The 21,302-nt window shown below is 41.8% G+C and overlaps 1 protein-coding gene across 2 annotated transcripts in view; it reads right to left on the bottom strand.

Moving 5' to 3' along the window:
* Positions 1-21,302, bottom strand: part of LOC139749880 (uncharacterized) — a 496,304-nt gene that overhangs the window by 99,423 nt on the left and 375,579 nt on the right. For both annotated transcript variants that reach the window (XM_071664258.1, XM_071664259.1), the window contains exon 6: positions 14,265-14,341. In XM_071664258.1, coding sequence (XP_071520359.1) covers positions 14,265-14,341 — 77 coding nt within the window. The remainder of the gene's footprint in view (positions 1-14,264; positions 14,342-21,302) is intronic.

Here is a 21,302-nt window from a genome sequence, read left to right as displayed (position 1 = left end):
CCTTCCTAAAATTCCCCCCATTTGCCCCCTTTTGTTTTAAACGCACTTTTTTTCCCTCCTTCCAGAACATTTTTTTTAATTCTCCCAAAAATTTTTAATATATAAAAAATATATATAATATAAAATATTTTAAATAATAAATATATATATATATATAATTTTATTTTTTTTTTTTTTTTTTTTTTTTTTTTTTTTTTTTATCCCTTTGTCGCTGTCTCCCGCTTTTTGCGAGGTAGCCCCGGGAAACAGACAAAAAAAATTGGCCCCAACCCCCCCCAACACATTTTAAAACATAAAACTCCACAAAAACCGCAAAAAAATCCCATACCTACACATTTTTCCAGGTTTACCCCAGACGCTTCACATCCCTTTTGATTCAATCCACTGACACCCCAAAACCCCTGTATACCAAAATCGCCCCAAATTTCACTCTTTTCCTTGCCCTCCTTTCACCCTCCTGCATTTCAGGCCCCACCCAAAACAAAACTTTTTCACCCCACTTTCCCCCTTTCCAAATTTTGGGTCCCCCCTCTTCTCCTCTTCCCTCCACCTCCGACACATATATCCTTTTGGGTCAATTTTTTCCCTCCCCTCATTCTCTTCCATGTCCCCAAAAACCATTTCAAAACACCCCTTCTGCTCTCTAAAACCACGCTCTTTTTATTTCCACACACTCTCTTCCCCTTTAAAACGTTACTTACTCATCAAACCACCTCAAAACCACACATTGTCCTCAACATCTCTTTTCCCCAGCACATCCATCCTCCTGCGCCCCAAACTCTATCCATAGCCCACGCCTCGAAACCATACAACTTTTGTTGGAACCACTATTCCTTCAAACATACCCATTTTTGCTTTCCGAGATAATGTTCTCGACTTCCACACATTTTTCAAGGCCCCCAAAATTTTTTGCCCCCTCCCCCACCCTAGATCCCCTTCCCCCTTCCATGGTTCCATCCGCTGACAGATCCACTCCCAGATATCTAAAACACTTCACTTCCTCCAGTTTTTTTTCCATTCAAACTCCCTCCCAATTGACTTGAAACCCCCAACCCTACTGGGACCTAATAACCTTGCTCTTTTTTCACATTTCCCCTTAACTTTCTTTTTCCACACACTTTTCCCCCAAAATCAGTCACCACTTCCCGCAGTTTCCACATGAATCAGCCACCAGCGCTGTATCATCAAGGGAAAAACAACTGACTCACTTCCCCCAAACTCTCTCATCCCCAACCCGACTTTATACTTGCCCCCTTTCCAAACTCTTGCCCTTTTACCTCCTAACAACCCCATCCATAAACAAATTAAACAACCATGGAGACATCACACACCCCTGCCGCAAACCTACAAATTTACTGAGAACCAATCATTTCCTCTCTTTCCCACACGTACACATTCCTTACATCCTCGATAAAAAACTTTTTTACTGCTTTTTAACAACTTGCCTCCCACACCAAAATATTCTTAATACCTTCCACAAGAAAACAACTCTATCCAAACCCAACATATGCCTTTCTCCCGTTTCCCTAAATGCAAAATACAAATCCATTTGTTTTCAAGTATTTTTCACATACATTCTTCAAAGCAAACACCTGATCCACACCCTCCTCTACCACTTCTGAAAAACCCCACTGCCCCTTCCCCCCAAACTGGAAAGCCTGTACATTTCCTTCCCCTCTCAATTTAATACCCTCCCATATAATTTTTTCCAGGAATACCAACAAACTTAACCTCTGTAATTTGAGCCCACTCTTTTCCCCTTTGCCTTTGGGACAATGGCACTATGCCCGCATTCCGCCAATCCTCAGGGACCTCACCATGATCATACATACATTAAATAACCTTAAAACCAAACCCGCAACCAAAACAGTCACCCCCTTTTTTTAAAAAATTCCACTGCAAATACCATCCCCCAAAAAATGCTGCCTTGCCGGGTTTTATCTTCCGCAAAGCTTTTACTACCTCTTCTCTGTTTAAACCCAAAACATTTTCCCTAACCCTCTCACTTTGCCCCACCACCCGAAAAACCCAAAAAACCCTATATCGCCACTCTTCATCAAACACATTCAACAAACCTTCAAAAAACTCATTTCCCTCTCCTTTTCCATCACCACTACTTGTTATCACCTCCCCATTTCGCCCTTTACTGAAGTTTCCCCCCTTTCTCCCTTTTCTTTTTCGCACCCTTTTTTTACCTCCTTCCCCGAACATCTTTTTTTTCTCCCTAAAATTTACTGATAGTCTCTCCCCCCCAACTCTCATTTCCCTTTTTTTCACCTCTTGCACCTTTCTCTTGACCTCCTGTCTCTTTCTTTTATAAATTCTCCCCAAATCAATTGCAAATTTTTTTTTCCTTGCAAAAAAACGTCCAAAAAGCCTCTCTCTTCCCCTTTCACAAATAACCCTTTCTTCTTTATCCCACCACCACTTTCCCTTTTTAAACGCCCACCTCCCACTCTTTTCCAAAGCCACAAGCATCCCTTTTTCGCAATCCCTCACTGATTCCCTAAATACATCCCATTTCCCCCCCCACTCCCCCCTTTCTTCCACTGTTTTTTCCCAAACCTTTTTTTCCCTTCTGTACACAGTCTCTCCTGGTACTTCCCCACACAGGTCTCCTTCCCAAGGGTCACTTACTCTCACCACCCTTTTTTCACCCCAACATTTACTTTCCCCTTTTCTGAAAACCCCTTTCAATCTTCACCTTACCTCCACAAGATAATGATCAACATCCCCCCAATTTTCACCTCTCCCGCACATTTTAAAATGAGATGAATAGGTATGTATATTTGCGTGTGTGGACGTGTATGTATTTACATATGTATGTGGGTGGGTTGGGCCATTCTTTCGTCTGTTTCCTTGCGCTCCCTTTCTCAACGCGGAAGACAGCGACAAAGCAAAATAAATAAATAAATAAATAAACAAATAAATATATATATATATATATATATATATATCAGTAAATTTTAGGGAGAATAAAAAGATGTTCTGGAAGGAGGTAAATAGGGTGCGTAAGACAAGGGAGCAAATGGGAACTTCAGTGAAGGGCGTAAATGGGGAGGTGATAACAAGTAGCAGTGATGTGAGAAGGAGATGGAATGAGTATTTTGAAGGTTTGTTGAATGTGTCTGATGACAGAGTGGCAAGATATAGGGTGTTTTGGTCGAGGTGGTGTGCAAAGTGAGAGGGTTAGGGAAAATGATTTGGTAAACAGAGAAGAGGTAGTAAAAGCTTTGCGGAAGATGAAACCCGGCAAGGCAGCAGGTTTGGATGGTATTGCAGTGGAATTTATTAAAAAGAGGGGTGACTGTATTGTTGACGGGTTTGGGTAAGGTTATTTAATGTATGTATGACTCATGGTGAGGTGCCTGAGGATTGGCGGAATGCGTGCATAGTGCCATTGTACAAAGGCAAAGGGGATAAGAGTGAGTGCTCAAATTACAGAGGTATAAGTTTGTTGAGTATTCCTGGTAAGTTATATGGGAGGGTATTGATTGAGAGGGTGAAGGCATGTATAGAGCATCAGATTGGGGAAGAGCAGTGCGGTTTCAGAAGTGGTAGAGGATGTGTGGATCAGGTGTTTGCTTTGAAGAATGTAGGTGAGAAATACTTAGAAAAGCAAATGGATTTGTATTGTAGCATTTATGGATCTGGAGAAGGCATATGATAGAGTTGATAGAGATGCTCTGTGGAAGGTATTAAGAATATATGGTGTGGGAGGAAGTTGTTAGAAGCAGTGAAAAGTTTTTATCGAGGATGTAAGGCATGTGTACGTGTAGGAAGAGAGGAAAGTGATTGGTTCTCAGTGAATGTAGGTTTGCGGAGGGGTGTGTGATGGTCTCCATGGTTGTTTAATTTGTTTATGGATGGGGTTGTTAGGGAGGTAAATGCAAGAGTCCTGGAAAGAGGGGCAAGTATGAAGTCTGTTGGGGATGAGAGAGCTTGGGAAGTGAGTCAGTTGTTGTTCGCTGATGATACAGTGCTGGTGGCTGATTCATGTGAGAAACTGCAGAAGCTGGTGACTGAGTTTGGTAAAGTGTGTGGAAGAAGAAAGTTAAGAGTAAATGTGAATAAGAGCAAGGTTATTAGGTACAGTAGGGGTGAGGGTCAAGTTAATTGGGAGGTGAGTTTGAATGGAGAAAAACTGGAGGAAGTGAAGTGTTTTAGATATCTGGGAGTGGATCTGTCAGTGGATGGAACCATGGAAGCGGAAGTGGATCATAGGGTGGGGGAGGGGGCGAAAATTTTGGGAGCCTTGAAAAATGTGTGGAAGTCGAGAACATTATCTCGGAAAGCAAAAATGGGTATGTTTGAAGGAATAGTGGTTCCAACAATGTTGTATGGTTGCGAGGCGTGGGCTATGGATAGAGATGTGCACAGGAGGATGGATGTGCTGGAAATGAGATGTTTGAGGAAAATGTGTGGTGTGAGGTGGTTTGATCGAGTAAGTAACGTAAGGGTAAGAGAGATGTGTGGAAATAAAAAGAGCGTGGTTGAGAGAGCAGAAGAGGGTGTTTTGAAATGGTTTGGGCACATGGAGAGAATGAGTGAGGAAAGATTGACCAAGAGGATATATGTGTCGGAGGTGGAGGGAACGAGGAGAAGAGGGAGACCAAATTGGAGGTGGAAAGATGGAGTGAAAAAGATTTTGTGTGATCGGGGCCTGAACATGCAGGAGGGTGAAAGGAGGGCAAGGAATAGAGTGAATTGGAGCGATGTGGTATACAGGGGTTGACGTGCTGTCAGTGGATTGAATCAAGGCATGTGAAGCGTCTGGGGTAAACCATGGAAAGCTGTGTAGGTATGTATATTTGCGTGTGTGGACGTGTGTATGTACATGTGTATGGGGGGGGGGGGGGGTTGGGCCATTTCTTTCGTCTGTTTCCTTGCGCTACCTCGCAAACGCGGGAGACAGCGACAAAGTATAAAAAAAAAAAAAAAAAAAAAAAAAAAAAAATATATATATATATATATATATATATATATATATATATATATATATATATATTTTTTTTTTTTTATACTTTGTCGCTGTCTCCCGCGTTTGCGAGGTAGCGCAAGGAAACAGACGAAAGAAATGGCCCAACCCCCCCCCATACACATGTACATACACACGTCCACACACGCAAATATACATACCAACACAGCTTTCCATGGTTTACCCCAGACGCTTCACATGCCTTGATTCAATCCACTGACAGCACGTCAACCCCTGTATACCACATCGCTCCAATTCACTCTATTCCTTGCCCTCCTTTCACCCTCCTGCATGTTCAGGCCCCGATCACACAAAATCTTTTTCACTCCATCTTTCCACCTCCAATTTGGTCTCCCTCTTCTCCTCGTTCCCTCCACCTCCGACACATATATCCTCTTGGTCAATCTTTCCTCACTCATTCACTGGATACAGCACTGGTGGCTGATTTGGGTAAGAAACTGCAGAAGCTGGTGACTGAGTCTGGTAAAGTATGTGAAAGAAGAAAGCTGAGAGTAAATGTGAATAAGAGCAAGGTTATCAGGTACAGTAGGGGTGAGGGACAAGTCAATTGGGAAGTAAGTTTGAATGGAGAAAAACTAGAGGAAGTGAAGTGTTTTAGATACCTGGGAGTGGATTTGGCAGCGGATGGAACCATGGAAGAGGAAGTGAATCATAGGGTGGGGGAGGGGGTGAAAGTTCTGAGAGAGTTGAAAGATGTGTGGAAGTCGAGAACGTTATCTTGGAAAGCAAAAATGGGTATGTTTGAAGGCATAGTGGTTCCAACAATGTTATATGGTTGCGAGGCATGGGCTATAGAAAGAGTTGTGAGGAGCAGGGTGGATGTGCTGGAAATGAGATGTTTGAGGACAATATGTGGTGTGAGGTGGTTTGATCGAATAAGTAATGTAAATGTAAGAGAGATGTATGGTAATAAAATGAGTGTGGTTGAGAGAGCAGAAGAGGGTGTTTTGAAGAGGTTTGGTCACATGGAGAGAATGAGTGAGGAAATACTGACAAAGAGGATTATGTGTCAGAGGTGGAGGGAACGAGGAGAAGTGGGAGACCAATTTGGAAGAGGAAAGATTGAGTGAAAAAGATTTTGAGCGATCGGCGCCTTTATTCATTCCCGTCGCCACCCATCACACAAGAAATAGCACCCCTCTCCCCCAGCGAGGTAGAACTAGGAAAAGACAAAAGGCCAAATTCGTTCACCACTCAGTCTCAGCTGTCCATGTGTAATGCACCGAAACCACAGCTCCCTTTCCACATCCAGGCCCTACAAAACTTTCTATGGTTTAACCCAGATGCTTCACATGCCCTGGTTCAATCACTGACAGCACGTCGACCGTGGTATTCCATGTTGTTCCAATTAACTCTATTCCTTGCACGCTTTTCACCTCCTGTATATTCAGTCCTGATCACTCAAAATCCCTTTCACTCCATCCTTCCACCTCCAATTTGGTCTCCCACTTCTCCTCATTCCCTCCACCTCTGACACATATATCCTCTTGTCAATCTTTCCTCATTCATTCTCTCCATGTGACCAAACCATTTCAATACACCCTCTTCTACTCTCTCAACTTCACTCTTTTTATCAAAAAAGACCACACATCTCTCTTACCCTTTCATTACTTAATCAAACCACCTCACACCACATATTTTCCTCAAATATTTCATTTCCAACACATCCACCCTCCTTCACACAACCCTATCTATAGCCCAAACCTCGTAACCATATAACATTGTTGGAACCACTATTCCTTCAAACATACCCAGTTTTGCTCTCGGAGATAACATTCTCGCCTTGTAAACATTCCTCAACGCTCCCAGAACCTTCACCCCCTTCCCACCCTGTGACTCACCTCTGCTTCCATGGTTCCATCCACTGCTAAATCCACTCCCACATATCTAAACCACTTCACTTCCTCCAGTTTTTCTCCATTCAAACTTACCTCCCAAATAACTTGTCCCTCAACCCTACTGAACCTAATAACCTTACTCTTATTCACATTCACTCTTAACTTTCTTCTTTCCCACACTTCAACAAACACAATCACCAACTTCTGCAATTTCTCACCCGAATCAGCCTCCACTGCTGTATCATCAGCAAACAACAAATAACTCACTTCCCAAGCTCTCTAATCCACAACAGACTGCATACTTGCCCCTCTCTACAAAACTCTTGCATTCACCTCCCTAACCACCCAATTCATAAACAAATTAAACATCCATAGAGACATCATGCACCCCTGCCACAAACTGACATTCACTTGGAACCAATCACTTTCCTCTCTTCCTACTCAAACACATGCCTTATCCTTGATAAAAGATTTTCACTGCTTCTAGCAACTTACCTCCCACACTATAAACTCTTAATACCTTCCACAAAGTATCTCTGTGAACTCTATCATATGCCTTCTCCAGATACAAAAATGCTACATAAATCCACCTGTTTTTTTAGAGTATTTCTCACATATGTTCTTCAAATCAAACAACTGATCCACACATCCTCTACCACTTCTGAAACCACACTGTTCTTCCCCAATCTGATGCTCTGTACATGCCTTTACCCTCTCAATCAATACCCTCCCATATAATTTCCCAGGGATACTCAACAAACTTTTTTTTTTTTTTTTTGTCGCTGTCTCCCGCGTTTGCGAGGTAGCGCAAGGAAACAGACGAAAGAAATGGCCCAACCCACCCCCATACACATGTATATACATACGTCCACACACGCAAAATATACATACCTACACAGCTTTCCATGGTTTACCCCAGATGCTTCACATGCCCCGATTCAATCCACTGACAGCACGTCAACCCCGGTATACCATATCGCTCCAATTCACTCTATTCCTTGCCCTCCTTTCACCCTCCTGCATGTTCAGGCCCCGATCACACAAAATCTTTTTCACTCCATCTTTCCACCTCCAATTTGGTCTCCCTCTTCTCCTCGTTCCCTCCACCTCCAACACATATATCCTCTTGGTCAATCTTTCCTCACTCATTCTCTCCATGTGCCCAAACCATTTCAAAACACCCTCTTCTGCTCTCTCAACCACGCTCTTTTTATTTCCACACATCTCTCTTACCCTTACGTTACTTACTCGATCAAACCACCTCACACCACACATTGTCCTCAAACATCTCATTTCCAGCACATCCATCCTCCTGCGCACAACTCTATCCATAGCCCACGCCTCGCAACCATACAACATTGTTGGAACCACTATTCCTTCAAACATACTCATTTTTGCTTTCCGAGATAATGTTCTCGACTTCCACACATTCTTCAAGGCTCCCAGAATTTTCGCCCCCTCCCCCACCCTATGATCCACTTCCGCTTCCATGGTTCCATCTGCGGCCAGATCCACTCCCAGATATCTAAAACACTTCACTTCCTTCAGTTTTTCTCCATTCAAACTCACCTCCCAATTGACTTGACCCTCAACCCTACTGTACCTAATAACCTTGCTCTTATTCACATTTACTCTTAACTTTCTTCTTTCACACACTTTACCAAACTCAGTCACCAGCTTCTGCAGTTTCTCACATGAATCAGCCACCAGCGCTCTATCATCAGCGAACAACAACTGACTCACTTCCCAAGCTCTCTCATCCCCAACAGACTTCATACTTGCCCCTCTTTCCAAAACTCTTGCATTCACCTCCCTAACAACCCCATCCATAAACAAATTAAACAACCATGGAGACATCACACACCCCTGCCGCAAACCTACATTCACTGAGAACCAATCACTTTCCTCTCTTCCTACACGTACACATGCCTTACATTCTCGATAAAAACTTTTCACTGCTTCTAACAACTTGCCTCCCACACCATATATTCTTAATACCTTCCACAGAGCATCTCTATCAACTCTATCATATGCCTTCTCCAGATCCATAAATGCTACATACAAATCCATTTGCTTTTCTAAGTATTTCTCACATACATTCTTCAAAGCAAACACCTGATCCACACATCCTCTACCACTTCTGAAACCACACTGCTCTTCCCCAATCTGATGCTCTGTACATGCTTTCACCCTCTCAATCAATACCCTCCCATATAATTTACCAGGAATACTCAACAAACTTATACCTCTGAAATTTGAACACTCACCTTTATCACCTTTTCCTTTGTACAATGGCAGTATGCATCCATTCCGCCAATCCTCAGGCACTTCACCATGAACAATACATACAGTGAACATCCTTACCAACCAGTCAACAAGACAGTCACCTTATTTATAAATTCCACTGCAATACCATCCAAACCCACTGCCTTGCCAGCTTTCATCTTATGCAAAGCTTTCACTACCTCTTCTCTGTTTACCAAACCATTCTCCCTAACCCTCTTACTTCGCATACCATCTCTACCAAAACATCCTATATCTACCACTCTTTCGCATACCACCTCTATCAAAACATCCTATATCTGCCACTCTATCATTAAACACATTAAATAAACCTTCAAAATACTCTCTGCATCTCCTTCTCACTTAACCGCTACTTGTCATTACCTCTCCATTAGCCACCTTCACTGATGTTCCCATTTGTTCTGTTGTCTTACACACTTTATTTACCTCCTTCCAAAACATCTTTTTATTCTCCCTAAAATTTAATGATACTCTCTCACCCCAACTCTCATTTGCCCTTTTTTCACCTCTTGCACCTTTCCCTTGAACTCCTGCCTCTTTGTTTTATATATCTCCTGGTCATTCGCACTATTTCCCTGTACAAATCACCCAAATGCCTCTCTCTTCTCATTCACTAACAATCTTACTTCTTCATCCCACCACTCACTACCATTTCTAATCTGCCCACCTCCCATCTTTCTCATGCCATAGGCATCTTTTGCTTAAGCCATCACTGCTTCCCTAAATACATCCCATTCTTCCTCCACTCCCCTTACGTCATTTGCTCTCACTCACACACATAAAAGCGTTTATGTATATATGTGTATGTGGGTGGTTGTGCCTTTCTTCATTTGGTTTCCTTGCGCTACCTAGCTGACGCAGGAAACAGCGATTAAGTATAATAAAAAAAAAAAAAAATTTATTATGAACCTGCGTGTTCGTTGTGTCTATGACAGAAAATCGTATGCTTTGGTAAGCCCCATGGAGACCTGGGAGGGCCCAAGAGATTCCTCTGCCACTCCCTAGGACTAGCTGGGATCTCACACACCTCAAGCCTGGTGGCCAAAATTAACGGTGCATGTTGCAATTAGCCCCTAATTATTCCTTAGGTCCCACTCTCAAGTGATCTGGGGTCAGCCATGAGATCATGCCTGGGAAAGGTCGCCCACCCATCCTGGTTGCATTATCAGAGATGCAGGGCTGGACCTTTAGAGAGTATGCAGGCTGGACCTTCAGCCGCTCCCACCTAGCTGCCCCTCCAAATAAAATGCCCTGACAAGAGCCTGGCCACTCATTCCTTCAGCAGTTACAAGCCCAAAAGGCAATGTAGATTTCCTTGTCTCAACCCTCAGCCACTGCCCTAGATTGTAAAGATGTTATACTGTGTCATGTCAAGTCTGAGTGTAATAATTGTTACGAACCTGTGCGTTCGTTATCACAAACCTGCGTGTTCATAGTGTCTATAATAGAGAATTTGTATGCTTATGTAAACCATGTGGTGACCTGAGAGGTCCCAAAGTATTCCTCGACTGGTCCAATGTGTAACTGTGATCTCACACATGTAAAGTCAGGTGGCCAAGATTAGGGGTGCATCATGCAACCAACATGCTAATTAATACTCAGGTCCCATGGTCAAGTGACCCGGGGTCAGCCACGAGGTCATGCCTGGGAAAGTTTGCCCACCCATCCTGGTTGTGTCATCAGAGATGCAGGGCTGGGCTGTTAGACAGTATGAGGGCCGGACCTTAGGCCTACTCCAGCCAATCACCTTGGAATGAGGGCATGACAATCAGTCTTTTGACCTATCGTAGCTATAGGTGGCAGGTCAAGGCATGGCTAGCTGTTCCTGCCTTGCTGTTCCTTCACACACAAGGCTCAGACGATAGCCTGGGAGCCGATTCCTTCAGTAGACCCGTGCCCAGCAAGGTAATGTAGTCTTCCCTTGTCTCGAATCCCGTAGCCACCACTGCCCTAGATTGTAAGATGTTATACTGTGTCACGTCAGGTCTGAGTAACATATGAGGGTGGATGTGCTGGAAATGAGATGTTTGAGGACAATATGTGATGTGAGGTGGTTTGATCGAGTAAGTAATGTAAGGGTCAGAGAGATGTGTGGAAATAAGAAGAGCGTGGTTGAGAGAGCAGAAGAGGGTGTTTTGAAATGGTTTGGGCACATGGAGAGAATGAGTGAAAAAAGAGTGACAGAGATGATATATGTGTCAGAGGTGGAGGGAACAAGGAGAAGTGGGAGACCAAATTGGAGGTGGAAAGATGGAGTGAAAAAGATTTTGAGTGATCGGGGCCTGAACATGCAGGAGGGTGAAAGGCAGGCAAGGAATAGAGTGAATTGGATCGATGTGGTATACCGGGGTCGATGTGCTGTCAATGGATTGAACCAGGGCATGTGAAGCGTCTGGGGTAAACCATGGAAAGTTCTGTGGGGCCTGGATGTGGAAAGGTTGCTGTGGTTTTGGTGCATTATTACATGACAGCTAGAGACTAAGTGTGAATGAATGGGGCCTTTGTTGTCTTTTCTTAGTGCTACCTCGCACACATGAGGGGGGAGAAGGTTGTTATTCCATGTGCGGCGAGGTGGCGATGAGAATAAATAAAGGCAGACAGCATGAATTTTGTTCATGTGTATATATGTATATGTCTGTGTGTGTATATATATCTTTTTTTTTTTTTTTATACTTTGTCGCTGTCTCCCGCGTTTGCGAGGTAGCGCAAGGAAACAGACGAAAGAAATGGCCCAACCCCCCCCATACACATGTATATACATACATCCACACACGCAAATATACATACCTACACAGCTTTCCATGATTTACCCCAGACGTTTCACATGCCTTGATTCAATCCACTGACAGCACGTCAGCCCCGGTATACCACATCGCTCCAATTCACTCTATTCCTTGCCCTCCTTTCACCCTCCTGCATGTTCAGGCCCCAATCACACAAAATCTTTTTCACTCTATCTTTCCACCTCCAATTTGGTCTCCCTCTTCTCCTTGTTCCCTCCACCTCCGACACATATATCCTCTTGGTCAATCTTTCCTCACTCATCCTCTCCATGTGCCCAAACCACTTCAAAACACCCTCTTCTGCTCTCTCAACCACGCTCTTTTTATTTCCACACATCTCTCTTACCCTTACGTTACTCACTCGATCAAACCACCTCACACCACACATTGTCCTCAAACATCTCATTTCCAGCACATCCATCCTGCTGCGCACAACTCTATCCATAGCCCACGCCTCGCAACCATACAACATTGTTGGAACCACTATTCCTTCAAACATACCCATTTTTGCTTTCCGAGATAATGTTCTCGACTTCCACACATTCTTCAAGGCCCCCAGAATTTTCGCCCCCTCCCCCACCATATGATCCACTTCCGCTTCCATGGTTCCATCCGCTGCCAGATCCACTCCCAGATATCTAAAACACTTCACTTCCTCCAGTTTTTCTCCATTCAAACTCACCTCCCAATTGACTTGACCCTCAACCCTACTGTACCTAATAACCTTGCTCTTATTCACATTTACTCTTAACTTTCTTCTTCCACACACTTTACCAAACTCAGTCACCAGCTTCTGCAGTTTCTCACATGAATCAGCCACCAGCGCTGTGTCATCAGCGAACAACAACTGACACTTCCCAAGCTCTCTCATCCCCAACAGACTTCATACTTGCCCCTCTTTCCAAAACTCTTGCATTTACCTCCCTAACAACCCCATCCATAAACAAATTAAACAGCCATGGAGACATCACACACCCCTGCCGCAAACCTACATTCACTGAGAACCAATCACTTTCCTCTCTTCCTACACATACACATGCCTTACATCCTCGATAAAAACTTTTAACTGCTTCTAACAACTTTCCTCCCACACCATATATTCTTAATACCTTCCACAGAGCATCTCTATCAACTCTATCATATGCCTTCTCCAGATCCATAAATGCTACATACAAATCCATTTGTTTTTCTAAGTATTTCTCACATACATTCTTCAAAGCAAACACCTGATCCACATATCCTCTACCACTTCTGAAACCACACTGCTCTTCCCCAATCTGATGCTCTGTACATGCCTTCACCCTCTCAATCAATACCCTCCCATATAATTTACCAGGAATACTCAACAAACTTATACCTCTGTAATTTGAGCACTCACTCTTATCCCCTTTGCCTTTGTACAATGGCACTATGCACGCATTCCGCCAATCCTCAGGCACCTCACCATGAGTCATACATACATTAAATAACCTTACCAACCAGTCAACAATACAGTCACCCCCTTTTTTAATAAATTCCACTGCAATACCATCCAAACCTGCTGCCTTGCCGGCTTTCATCTTCCGCAAAGCTTTCACTACCTCTTCTCTGTTTACCAAACCATTTTCCCTAACCCTCTCACTTTGCACACCACCTCGACCAAAACACCCTATATCTGCCACTCTATCATCAAACACATTCAACAAACCTTCAAAATACTCACTCCATCTCCTTCTCACATCACCACTACTTGTTATCACCTCCCCATTTGCGCCCTTCACTGAAGTTCCCATTTGCTCCCTTGTCTTACGCACTTTATTTACCTCCTTCCAGAACATCTTTTTATTCTCCCTAAAATTTAATGATATATATATATATATATATATATATATATATATATATATATATATATATATATATATATATATATATATATTTTTTTTTTTATACTTTGTCGCTGTCTCCCGCGTTTGCGAGGTAGCACAAGGAAACATATATATATATATATATATATATATATATATATGTGTGTACAGTGAGATGTATAGGTATGTATATTTGCGTGTGTGGACGTGTATGTATATACATGTGTATGTTGGACAACTGGAATTTTTTTTGCAGAAAACTGCCAATTACCTGGTTTGGAGAAATGTGGCCAATTCAAGTAATCAAGTAGAAAAATTCAAACAAATGGACTTTTTCTCTACATATCACTATATTCATTGTGACATGTTGGAGTTATGGAGTTTCCAACAGTTATGGAGACTCTTGCCATGGCCATCCCCTTGAGGGAGTTCCCAAAGGGAATGGGCATCAGACAGATACATAGATAGGTAGACAGAACAAAGAAGTGAAACCCACCTCCGAGGAGAGCTTACTGAGGACCACCACTGGCTCCTTCATCGTCCTGACCACTGCATTAACATTGTCCTGGGATTCTGCAACAAGAAAAGTATATAAATATAAAAAATAAACAAATAACTAAATACAAAGATATACAGAAGTCCCCTGCCAACTGCTGGGATCACATTCCTGAAAAACTTTGCGACTGGAAAACCCATGGATGGCAAGATAAGGGACTATGGGATGGGGGTTGAACTTTGTGATACATACCTAAGTCCTACAATGAACACTTTCAGGGTTGAAAATAAGCATGTTTTTCTTAATGAAAAAAAAAGTAATTACATACAAAGTAATATGCAAGTGTAAAGCATTGGTGTGATGGCAGTATTTCAATTTAGTAACTTTGTGATACATACCTAATTCCTACAATGAACACTTTCATGGTTGAAAATAAGCATGTTTTTCTTAATGAAAAAAAAGTAATTACATACACAGTATTGTGCAAAAGCGTAAAGCATTGGTGTGAGGGTAGTATCTTAATTCAATATCAAAATACTGCCCTCACATCAATGCTTTACACTTTTATAAGCCCACAATGCATCCAGCTATCTATGTTGAACAAGAAGCTGACTTGATGCTTGCCCTAAGAAGCAGCCCACAGCCTGATGACACTTTTCCAAGGAATGGAAAAAATTTGTCAAGCTGTATAAAACTACAGATACTGAAAGCTTCATGCTGTAGTTGGTAAAATGGTATCCATTGCTTTCTTAATTCCTTCCTGTCATATGAGCCCCTCTATCCATTCATTCCATTATTCTAAAAGTGTATAAGCAAAACTGTGGTATGAAAGGGATATCTGCACATATATATACATACTAACTTACTTCCACCCTAGAAAGTAAGCACATACATATATACTTTTCTTTTCAATCTTATTCACCATTTGTTGCGTTAGCACAAGGCAGTGCCAGGAACAGACAAATAAAGCCCATACTCACTCACATCGATCCAATACCCGTCAAGTGCAATGCCCTGAATCACTGCCTCCTATTCACAACAAGGCCCCAAAGACCCTTCCATGGCTTCCCTAGGCCACTTCACATTACCTGGTTCAGTCCACTGATAAATATCAACCCTGTACAAACATAGTTCCAATTTTATATGTATGCCTTTCCCCCTCCTAGATGCTGAATACTTTGTGGAGTCTTTGGGGCCTTCACCCTCACAAGGCTGCAGGAATGCCCCAGGTTGTTGGTCGAACAAGCCCTTGAAAGTCGCAGCCTTTATGCACAAAGAGACCCTACAGCCTAGCTAGTCTGGTAAAATTTGTTGGTACTTGTCCAATGCATCCAATGCTACTTCTGATGGCTGCCTGAAAGGTGTTAAAGAGTCTTGGACCCTAGATATTTAGGGTGGTTTCTCTTTTTATGCATATTACACCTCTGGATTTCATTGACAGTATTTTACAAAGTCTTCCATGCCTGTCATGCTAATAGGATGTAATTTCTGAATAAGAGTTGGGAACCATTCATTCTAGGACTTTCCACATATTGGAAAGTATAGATTCTGATGATATACCTCTCACGTCTGCAGTCCAGGGAGTAAAGCCTCAGAGATCTCAGTCGTTCCCACTGATTCAGTTCCACTACCACATTAATGAAGGCTGTGAAAGATCTCTGAACACTTTCTAAACCTGCAATTTCGTCCTCCTTGTAGGGTGATATTAGAACGCGGCAATAGGTAATTCATGAAAGAATAAGTGCCTTGAATAATGTCATCACTCATTTTTGCCATCCTCATGCACAATGCAATCGTTGTTTTGATGTGATTGCTGAAATTTAGGGCATTAGACATCATTACTCTGAGGTCTTTCACATTACTCAACAGGTTTATGATAGTGTTTATGTCAGCCTGTTATTGTGTTTTTTCTATTTCTTTTATGCATTTTCCACATACAGGAGGAGTTGAGACTTATCTCCATTGAAAAGCATGTCGTTCTTGGTTGCAGAGTTAAAGTCTTTGTTTATGTCTCTTTGTAGCCTTTCTGCATCTTCTAATGTTTCGAAGTTACAATTACATTACATAGTTTCATATGGTAAGTTTTACCGACTAGATGCAAAAAGTAGATACAAACTTGAAATTTCAGGTATCTTGTTATCAACAATGAGGTGTTGTGACATCTCTTGCAGGGTTTGTTTAGATCTATCCTTACAAGGCTCTATTTTTCCACACTGTAAGACATAGTGTACTGGTTTGTGTTCAAATCTCTGACCACAAACTTCACAATTCACATGGTTAACATCTCCAATTAGGCCAAAGCACCAATAGTACCTACAGCCTTGCATTAGTCTAGCAGTTACATCATGTTTTACTTTATACATTTCACTGTGATGAAAAATGTTTCTACTTATGCTTATCTGAACTCATCTTTGTGCTTCAAAGAGGTTACTCAGTTCCTTCCTAATTGCAGTTGTGAGCCTTCTCATGGACCGGTGAGGGTTCTCCCCCCACCCTAGACAGTAGTAGTAAAAGCACCTCCCACAACCTTTCCCTCTCTGATAGACCAACCTCTTTTTCACTTCACTATACCAACATTTGTGGTCTCTCTAATAACCTCTCTTTTTGAACATTATTTGTCCAATGCCTCTCCTAATATCATACTTCACTCTGAGGCCCAGTCATCCAATGATGTTCTCACTAGCACTTTTTTCATGTCCAACTATTAATTTCCACTCACATTTCCAGTTCAAAGGTGAAATCTGTGCTTATTCCAGCATCAATATACCTGTTGCAAGTCTCAAGGACCTTTAGTACCCAAACTCTGAGGTTATGTGGCTCAAGGTCTGTTTCCCTACTGTCACATTTTTCCTCTGTTGTGCCAACAGCTCTCCTAATTTTACAAACTCTACATCTTTCTTCAACCTCCTGAACTCCTGCCATGAGACTGTGGCATCCCCTCACATGCAAGCTGAGATCCTCTACATAGGGGATTTTAATGTTCACAGTTGGGAATGGTTAAATTCCTCCCATATGGATGATGGGGAACTGAAGCCCTCACGTTCTCCATTTTCAATGACCTAAAGCAGTGATTCTCAACCAGGGGTAAACTTAATCCCTGAGGGTAAAAAATCACATGGCAGGAGGTTAATATATCATACCTGATAACTAAAAATAATACACTAAACCCGGTCAGCCTGCTTTATAAAAATTATGGTGAGGTGCGGTGATGCTCTCACGTCCTTGAAACCCGCGCCACTCAGCATGGACTGCCACCCATGGAGCACTAAGGCAACTAAATACTAATATTTGTTAACCTCAGGTATGGGTGGCTAGTCTAAGGAAGACTTTCATAGAGCTGGTGTTGATTCTGGATGAAACTCACAGGTTCATTCCCACTTCTTACTCAGAGTGCCTTTGAAGTGCTTGTTCCCTTTGTCACAACATATCTATGTGAATCTGGTTCCTATAGTAGCAACAAAGACAAGGAACTGTCTGAAAGCTGATGGTGACATGAGGGAAGTGTCATCAACAGCTCCTCAAATAAATAAACTGGTTGATTCAATGAATCAGCAGAGTACACACTGATAATGCTTCTGGTATTTTTGTTTGATCTTGTTTGATATAAGTGGACTGTGTATACTTTTTCCTTTATCAACCATCAAAGTATATTTTGTGCAAAATCTTATTTATTAATAAAGGTGTTTCCATCTTTTTCTGTACCTTTAAGTCGGCTATGCATTTTTTCGTATAGGAGTAAGAGGGTAAATGGCGAAATACATCATGCCAAGGGGGTAAATGACAGAGGAAGGGTTCAGAATCACTGACCTAAAGCATATTATCTCCCATCCTACCCATATTCCTGACTGCTGTGACCACTCTCCTAATACTCTGGATCTGTTTTTTCACTTCTAATCCAACCACGTGTAACTACACAATCTCATCCCCAACTGGTTCATCTGATCACACCTCCCCATCCAGCAGCCCCATCGAAGTACAAATATTGGCACCTTAACAAATCTGAATAGGACAACTTACAAAAATTCTTTTCTGACTTTCCTTGGGTAAATTAGTCTTTTATGTGGTGATACTTCTACCTCCACCAAACAAAAAGCAAAGATTGATGTTGTGGTAATGTAAGCATTAATCCCCTCTTCCTCCAAAATGACCTCTTCTGCCAATCCATGGTTCAACCACTCCTGATCTGAGGCCATTCAGGCAGGAAATCAGGCTTCTTGGACTCGAAGAAACTCTCCTTCCTCCAACTCCCAATTATCACCACCCATAATCAATGTATGTATGTTAGTCAAGAATTAAAGCATTCCTTTAAACTAAGGAAGAGCAAAAATCTCTCCTCATCACCTATTGATAGGCCTTTTCAGTTTTTGGCTAAGGCCCTTGCTAAGAACATATTGCTCCAACTTTCCTTCACTTTTCCATTCTGATGGTACTATAGCTGTCACTTCCACAGACAAAGCAACTCTGGTTTCTGTTTCTCCCTTAATAGACTCTACATACCTCTGCCCCCTAATGCTCCTCTTGCTAATACTATGCCTCTACTCATATCTTTTCAAACTAACAGAAAAGCGATTCCCTCTTTGGACACCATCAGGGATTATAGTCCTGATGGCATCTATCCCCATGTATTGAAAGAGTGTGCCTTCAAACTTGACCTGTGCTTGCTCGATTGTTATGAAGCTGCTTAAAACCTAGAACTTTTCCTTCTCCATGGAAGCATGCATTGATGCATACCATTCCTAAGAAAGGCGACCATTATAACCCTTTGAACTACTGTCCTATTGCTTTGACATCAAACATTTCCCAAGTCTTTGAATGCCTCCTCAACTCCTATATCCTTATAAGTCTTGAATCTCACAGTCTTCTCTCAGATCATAAGTATGGCTTCCAATAAGGCAAGATCCACTGATAATATTCTTTCCTATCTTACTAATATCAGTTTATCATCTCTGAAAGATTTAGGGGAATCCTAGGATGTAGCTGCCCTTTACATATCCAAAGCTTTTGATTGATGGTGGCATCAGGGTCTCAACTCTAAGCTCCCCTCTTTTGGCTTCCCTCCCTCATCCTTATATTTCTGTAAAAACTGTTGTGGTTTTCCTTGTTTTCTATGAATCTAAAACATCTGTATCTTCATAATTTTTTGGCTCAGTTGTTAATTTATGTATGCAGATGACACTGGTTCTGTATGCTCTCTCAGAATTTCATTAGCTGCATAGAAGTTATTCCAGAATGAGATGAAACTTGCCTTCCTGTATAATGTATGCACACATATCTAACGTGTATTCATACATTCATACTATGAATTCCAGGTAGACATTAAAAGCAAAAGTTGATGTGTGATGTAAGATACTTTTCAAGTAGGACAAATGTATATTTTTTATTGTTCATTGCCCTTTTGTAGTTTTAAAAGCCCTGAGAGCTTGTTTATATATACTGATGTGGTAAATGGGTCTGCTGAAACAATAACTTACATCTGCTTCATTGGCTACACACTAATTTTCTGATGGGTATACAGTATCTGTTGGTAGGTTAAAGTTTCAGGAAAGTTGTCTCATCCCACAAGTCTCTGATGATGACCAGATCATGAAGAGGTGACACTGTAAAGGACTGAGAAATCTTGAGGGTTTCTTCTGTTAGGCTATGGCAAATAACACTACATGAGGGACTAGTTACATCAACCTGCAGAAGGATTGAAACACTAATAGAACAGGGATTGCAAAAGATGTGTGTGTGATTCCTGTTGTGGGTCGAAGATGTACATTTGGGTATCATCTTGTGCATATGATCACAAGCAATGTACAAGACAGTGTTATAACACAGACAACAAAAAACAGAGAAATGGAGGAGGATGTGGGTACTGACACTGAATTATCATTCATTATCAGTGACTTGAGCAAAAGTCGCTTGTTTTCTGGTGTTTTAGTGGTGACAGGAAGTGGTAATAAAGGTGTTAAAGAATGGGAAAGCTGGGGGATATAGATAAGGTGGTGAATGACACAATGAAGGTAAAAGAGAGGCATTTTAAGCATTCACAATCCTAACTCACCACATGTTCTTTGTAACATCCAGAAATTCATGTCAGGATAGATGTTTAGTTTGATGCACAAGTCCTTTAGTCTTGTGAGAATAAAAATATACATGAGAACATTATTTGTATCTGTAGGAAGTGACTCTGGTTGTGTATAAATAAATAAACTCAGTGAGGTGTGTGTGGTGCGAAAGTGTACATTTGGGTATCATCCTATGCATATGGTCACATGCAATATACAAGACAGCATTATAATGCAGACAACAGAAAACAAAGAACTTTGTATCCACCCATTGGGGAAGGACATGGGTGATGACACTGAACCATCATTCATCATCGGTGATTTGAGCAAAAGTTGTTTGTTTTGTGGTGTTTAAGTTGTGATAAGCAGTGGTAATAAAGGCGTTAAAGAATGGGAAAGCTGGGGGATGGAGATAGGGTGGTGAACAAGACAAGAGAGGCATTTTACACATCCACAATTTCAACTTAACATCCTTTAGTCTTTTGAGTGTTTTGAGAAGAAAAAAAAAATACATGAGAACATTATCTGCATCTATAGGAAGTGACTGGTTGTGTATAAATAAAGAGACTTGTTTTGTTCTTAACCCTATAACCACAAAGGTACCACCTGATCCTAATGGGTTAGGTCAAAATCAGGTCATCATACTGTTGTACTCAGTTGATCAAACTGCTGTGCCCCAAGATCATGCTGCAGTGCTCAAAGATTGCACCACTATGATCCAAGATCGTAGTCATGTTCAAGGATCACAACATTAGGCTCCAGGATCGTATTGCTGTGCTCCAGGATTTTACTAAAGTGCTTAAGGGGTTAAGGCAGAAGATGGTTGTCCCTAAGTAACATAAATTTTGTTAAGATGGAAATACAATGGTATTAATCTTCATACAAGGGAAACCAAAGTTGCTTGTGCAACAGTTGTGTAAACAGAGGTGGAACTGAAGAAATAAAGATCCTCCTGTGAGATGTGTTGAGAGAATAAAGATGGACAGCA

Source organism: Panulirus ornatus, chromosome 8 (genome assembly GCF_036320965.1).
Source record: "Panulirus ornatus isolate Po-2019 chromosome 8, ASM3632096v1, whole genome shotgun sequence".
NCBI lineage: Eukaryota > Metazoa > Arthropoda > Malacostraca > Decapoda > Palinuridae > Panulirus > Panulirus ornatus.
Note: the sequence above shows the minus strand (reverse complement) of the source record. Positions and strands in the feature narration are given on the sequence as shown.